The sequence below is a fragment of the Prenolepis imparis genome, unplaced genomic scaffold (assembly GCF_030444845.1).
Source record: "Prenolepis imparis isolate NDT839.2.m4 unplaced genomic scaffold, iyPreImpa1.0 SCAF_5, whole genome shotgun sequence".
In the NCBI taxonomy this organism is placed as follows: Eukaryota; Metazoa; Arthropoda; class Insecta; order Hymenoptera; family Formicidae; genus Prenolepis; species Prenolepis imparis.
In genome coordinates, this window is record NW_028141163.1 from 10,517,720 (window position 1) to 10,523,386 (window position 5,667).

The following is a 5,667-nucleotide window of genomic DNA, read 5'->3' on the forward strand; positions in this document are numbered from 1 at the left end:
GAGAGAGAGAGAGAGAGAGAGAGGCGGTTCAATCGATAATCGAAGCGTGCGCACAAGTCGTCGCTGTCGTGACCCACTTTTGGCGGCCACGAGATAAAATCCATATCGTCTCCGTCGACGCTGACATTTTTACTCCGCGCGTCTCCCTTCGTATGTGTATTATATTCGCGCGCGTGACGGAAATTCGACGAGCGACACTCGTTTCCGACGAAGCGGACGAAGCAATAATCGATGCGTCGCGATATCAGCTGGGCTTCTTACTTATTATAGTACGCGATCGATTTTTCGCCTATTTATTGCGGACTCTACGGCTTCTTTTAATCTTTTTTTCTTTCTCTCTTTATATTATATATAAATAAAGTATTTAAAATAAAAATATATTAATATAAATATGTACATAAATGTATAAATAAAATATATATATAAATATAATATAAATATGTGTAATAAATAAAAATATATATTCGCTACGTTAATGCGAGAGAGCGTCCCTAAAAAGGAACAAACCTTGGAGCGCGTCTTCATGAGGCGAGAGCTTCAATGCGCGTCCGCTCGATTTTTTAACCGTCGAGAGCGCTTCCATCATCTCCCCGTGCGAGTTCCAGCAACCAGCAACGTTGGGCGCGTACGGACGACGTACATGTATATAACTCTATGGGGGCGCGATTAGTATTTTCTTACAGTGTGAATCCAAAATGTCAGACATCGATAAATGGATAGAGATCGCGAAAGAGTGCAAATACCTGCCCGAGTATGACCTCAAGGTAAAAATACACGCGCGCGCCTACCACGGCGGATCCGTCTCCCCGTGCGATTGAACGGTGATAATAACGCGCGATAAGGTTACTCGCCCGTTTCCCTGCGTCCTGCGCGTTCATATCTTCTTGCCTTTCCCCTCCCAATGTGACGATCATGTTAATTCTTGCGATTTTTGCCGACAGAAACTCTGTGACATGGTATGTGACCTGTTGCTGGAGGAGTCCAACATCCAGCCTGTGTCCACCCCGGTGACAGTATGCGGGGACATCCACGGTCAGGTAATATAATGGTCGTACTCCCTAACCTTAAGATTGGAGTGTCACCAGTTCGTCGCAATTCGTAGGATTGTATCTTGGTTCAAAGCCTAAGGAATCGCGTTAAAATCCAGTTATCTTCTCATTTCTCTTGCAATTTCCCCCGATTTTATAATTCTGCACATTTATGTACACAGTCATGGCTCAATTATGTATCTCATATCTCTTGCGTTGTTGCAGTTTTACGATTTAGAGGAACTGTTTCGCAACGGTGGCCCTGTACCAGATACGAATTACATATTTCTGGGAGACTTTGTCGATCGAGGCTACTACAGTTTAGAAACGTTTACTCGGCTGCTTACACTCAAAGCTAAATGGTCCGATAGGATAACACTACTTCGCGGTAATCACGAATCTAGACAAATCACTCATGTTTATGGATTTTACGGTGAGTGTAGCTCAATTTTTTTCTATTATTCTATGTTTACTTACATACCAAGAGCTCTCTGATTTTATTGCTCCTTTTATCATCTGTTATAGATGAATGCCAAAACAAGTATGGTAATGCTAATGCATGGAAGTACTGTTGTAGGGTATTTGATTTGCTCACAGTTGCTGCCGTAAGTATTCTTATAAAAGATTTTCTCCAAATTTTACAATTTTTCTCTACACAACTTGAATGAAATGTTTTGTTACAGTTAATTGATGAACAGGTTCTTTGTGTACATGGTGGATTATCTCCAGCGATTAGAACACTAGATCAAATTAGAACGATTGAAAGGAATCAAGAGATTCCACACAAAGGTATATAATATAATTAATATACAATATAATGATATAATTAAAATATATTATTTATATAAAATAATATTTGAGAGACATTCTGCATTTTTATAAATATTACATAATTAGGCAAATTATTCTTACAAAACAATATTGAATTTTTTTTGCTTAATTACTGTATTATAGGTGCTTTCTGTGATTTGGTCTGGTCTGATCCAGAGGATGTAGAAACATGGACAGTAAGCCCGCGTGGTGCAGGTTGGTTGTTTGGCAGTAAAGTGACTTACATGTTCATGGAAGTAAACGATCTTAAACTCATCTGTAGGGCACATCAACTAGTTCAAGAAGGTATGTTTTTTCGTTTATAAATATTCCAATAATATAACAATTTCCATTGTACTCTCTTTGGACATGGAAAATATATACAGATAATATGTACTTCTTATTTTTTGACAGGTTATAGGTACATGTTTAATGACAAACTCGTCACAGTGTGGTCAGCCCCAAATTATTGTTACCGGTGCGGTAACGTAGCTAGTATCATGCAGTTTACAACAGTGGATCAGAGAACACCCGTGCTGTTCCAGGCAGTGCCTGATTCCGAGAGAGTAATCCCACCTCTAACGCCCACACCGTACTTTTTGTGATCTAACTTAGTGGCTCATTTGTACGGACGCAGGAGAGAAGTGTCTGTGTCTAGACTTTACGGAATCACATGACTAGATTGATCGGACCCAGGCTGGTACTATGACGGAATGATCAAATATATCACAGGCCGGTAATGCTCTAGAATTTTGATTTCTTTAAAAAAGATAAAAAAGAACAAAAAATTGTTTGATGCATTATATGATCGAAATGCGATACTTCGAGGACTGAATTGTCGTGTGATTGCTCTTGTTCAGGGAATGTTCTCTAGATTTTTTAAGAACTTTATCAGGTTTTACATGTTATAAAGCTAACTTTTATAATATATAAATATTATCTGCCATTGTATCAGCCTGATTTTTGTAGTTCGAGGAAAAAAAAACAATATTTTGCACCAGAGTAAATGTGAACATTCTGTGGTCTAGACGCTTTTGCTGTCTACTGTGTACATCCTATAGAGCATTCATATCTCAGAGCAGCATCCTGGACTTTAATGTTCAAAAGACTAAGAGCTTTTAAATAATTTATGAACGTGAATAACACAAATAGTCCAGTGCTGTGTGCAAACGATTAAATAAAAAAAGAAAAAAAAGAGGAAATATACCACATTCAAAAACATTCCGGCAAAGTACACTCTCTGAGTACAGTGAATGCTTCTTTGATTGCAATCGTGCGTAGAATTCAGGTTTATTAAAGCGTGAGCATATATAGTACTGTTAAGGTCTTCCTGAACATGTAAATGATCTGTTTCTGATTTAAGTACTGTGTGTGCTGCGTGCAGTTCTTTTTTTCTTCTAGACGCGCAATCAGTGTTCTTAGTAGCAAAATCGTAAATTCGGCTCTTTTTCGCCGAGGTACAAATAGCGTGTAGCGGTAGAGCCAAAATTTCCTGCCTAGATAAGGAAATCCGGATCGTTAATCCATCTATAGAAGTTTTCCTTATTATTTTTATGCACATGACATTTTTTACGCTTAATTTTAAGAAATTCTGAGCTCAATATTACTTGTAAAGCACATTTCTAGATACATATTGATATTTCTTTTCAAAAAAGTATCCACCGTTTGTTTTCGCCGCACTTCTCTCTATATATAATATATATATATATATGTACAAAGCAATATTTTCAAATACTATTGTATTCTCCGAATCTTTGTACAGAGTTTCCAATATTGTATGCCAAATCGCTGTCGTACTAAATAATCGTAATTAGCTAATTGTCATAAGTTCATTAATGTAGGGAGCAACTTTAAAAGGAAAAAAAAAAAAACCGAGACCCTTGCAATGTGCCTCTAAATTAATAAGCGTTTGTGTAATATAATAATAACGATATTGATATGACATAATTAATGGAATGCACCGGCCATTGCGTATCATATAAGCCTGAATTCTGACCATCGATTTTTGCTAGCTCACGATAATTCCTAACCGATCACAGACCCGACAAATACGGCATTGGCATTGTGGCACTGGCTGTCAAGTTGAGACTACTCTATTTTGAATTTTGTGATATAGATCGAAGGAGGCGTGTGCAATGGTCATGTCGATGTTTATAACGACTCTCCTTGTCACATTATGGTGGTTTTGTGAAGACCCGTTATTTTAAGAAATATAATAAACTTTTGAACAGTGCCTTCAGAACTATAACATGACGGTCTACTAGAAGTATAAATGCTTTCTTATTGACAGATAATCATAGACGAACTAACATAAGGACGAAGAGTCATACAAATATCAGAGCTTAACGAGAACGTACTAAAAAAATTTCTTTTTACCATTTCTCTTTTAATACTCTATTCCGCAAACTTCCTGCTATGATGTATATTTGGAACAAATGTTTTTTGTTTTTTTTTGTTTTTTTTCGTGAAACTTTTCTACGATGTTTACGTTTTACAATTTTACTATACCCCTCTACTCCTTTTATTAGGTCTTATATTTTACATCACGCGCGCAAGATATTATCTATTTGTCTAATACATTTATTGCAACGTACGTACAATTACGCAATATTTTACACGAATAATATATTACATTAGGTAAAAGAGCGTATTCCCGAAAGAACGAAACGAGACACGGAGCTTGCGTTACAAACTCGACTCGCTACATTTGCAGCCTCCGAGTCGTGAAATGGAGTCGTAACGACGGGAATGCCCTATGTGCGATACGGGTATCATAGAAATCCTGAAAAAGTATTAGTCTCTGTATCAATTATCGGGGTGTTCGCGGCGTTTCCTCTTCCGAAATGCCTCTGTCTGTGATCGCTTTAATCTTATCGAAGTGTCCAAGCGCTTGCGACGACTCGATAATTATAATAAAATCGGCAAACTCGCGAGAGAGAGAGAGAGAACAAATAAAGACAATTTGCAAGATAAATAAAATAACGAAGACTAATTTAGCTTAATGTGCTCCGTGCGGGAGCTTGAACACTGCGCATAATCCTTAAAGATCTCACAGGTAGACATCATTTTAAAACGATCATCATGTACCTTGAAAGTATAGACTTTGTTATGTTAATGTAATGAAGAACGTCTGTAATAAAAATGCGTGAAAAATTGCACTTGACTGCATTGCCAGTAATATTCCTGATATATGTAAGATGTAAGTGATTATAATAGAGAAAATAAGTACAAATGAAATAAGGAGCAATATAATAGGAGAGTGGTATAAGAACGTGATTAAACGGCGGACGAGTTTTTTTTTTATTAATCTTTAATCAGTTTATATATATATATATATTTACTCGTAATAATATTATTTTCATCATATATATATATAATAATTCTATTTACTCCTATATTTATATATATATATATATATATTTATATATAATAATATAGCGTATTTATGTTCATTATGTATAATATATTATCTACATTTATAATCCCTATGAAAGGCATCTCCAAACAGACTTCAGATTTACTTCTCTCTTTTTTTCTTCTTTAAATATCTTATTTATTCATAAAAATACAGGGGGGGTTCGCATGCGCCATGCGTGAAATTTGGCCTGTTTCGCCTGAAACCGAAAGCCCATGATTAAATTGGTGGAATTACGCTACATGCTCTTGTTCATTCTAGCGAAATTAATTACTTTCTTTTCGTCTCTACACTGCGCTTCTATTCATTCGTAATAATTTTGATCAATTTAGTAGAATTGCACTTATTATGTAACTCACACATTACATTACATCATTACATATATATGAGAATTTCGTAATAATTTTATAATGG

General features: G+C 36.1%; 1 protein-coding gene across 1 annotated transcript; it reads left to right on the forward strand.

Annotated features, from left to right (window-relative positions):
- Positions 1–519: 519 nt before the first annotated feature.
- Positions 520–4,994, forward strand: Ppv (Protein phosphatase V). Its single transcript, XM_083037595.1, has 7 exons — positions 520–764; positions 942–1,037; positions 1,254–1,461; positions 1,554–1,633; positions 1,712–1,817; positions 1,983–2,144; positions 2,253–4,994. Exons 1-7 carry the CDS (start codon positions 696–698, stop codon positions 2,441–2,443), a joined length of 912 nt encoding a protein of 303 aa, XP_082893721.1. The 5' UTR covers positions 520–695; the 3' UTR covers positions 2,444–4,994.
- Positions 4,995–5,667: the final 673 nt, after the last annotated feature.

Coding starts and splice junctions, on each gene's coding strand:
- Ppv (XM_083037595.1), top strand. CDS start 696: ATGTCAGACATCGATAAATGGATAGAGATCGCGAAAGAGTGCAAATAC. Junction 1,634..1,711: donor ATTTGCTCACAGTTGCTGCC/GTAAGTATTCTT, acceptor GTTTTGTTACAG/TTAATTGATGAACAGGTTCT. Junction 1,818..1,982: donor TCAAGAGATTCCACACAAAG/GTATATAATATA, acceptor ACTGTATTATAG/GTGCTTTCTGTGATTTGGTC.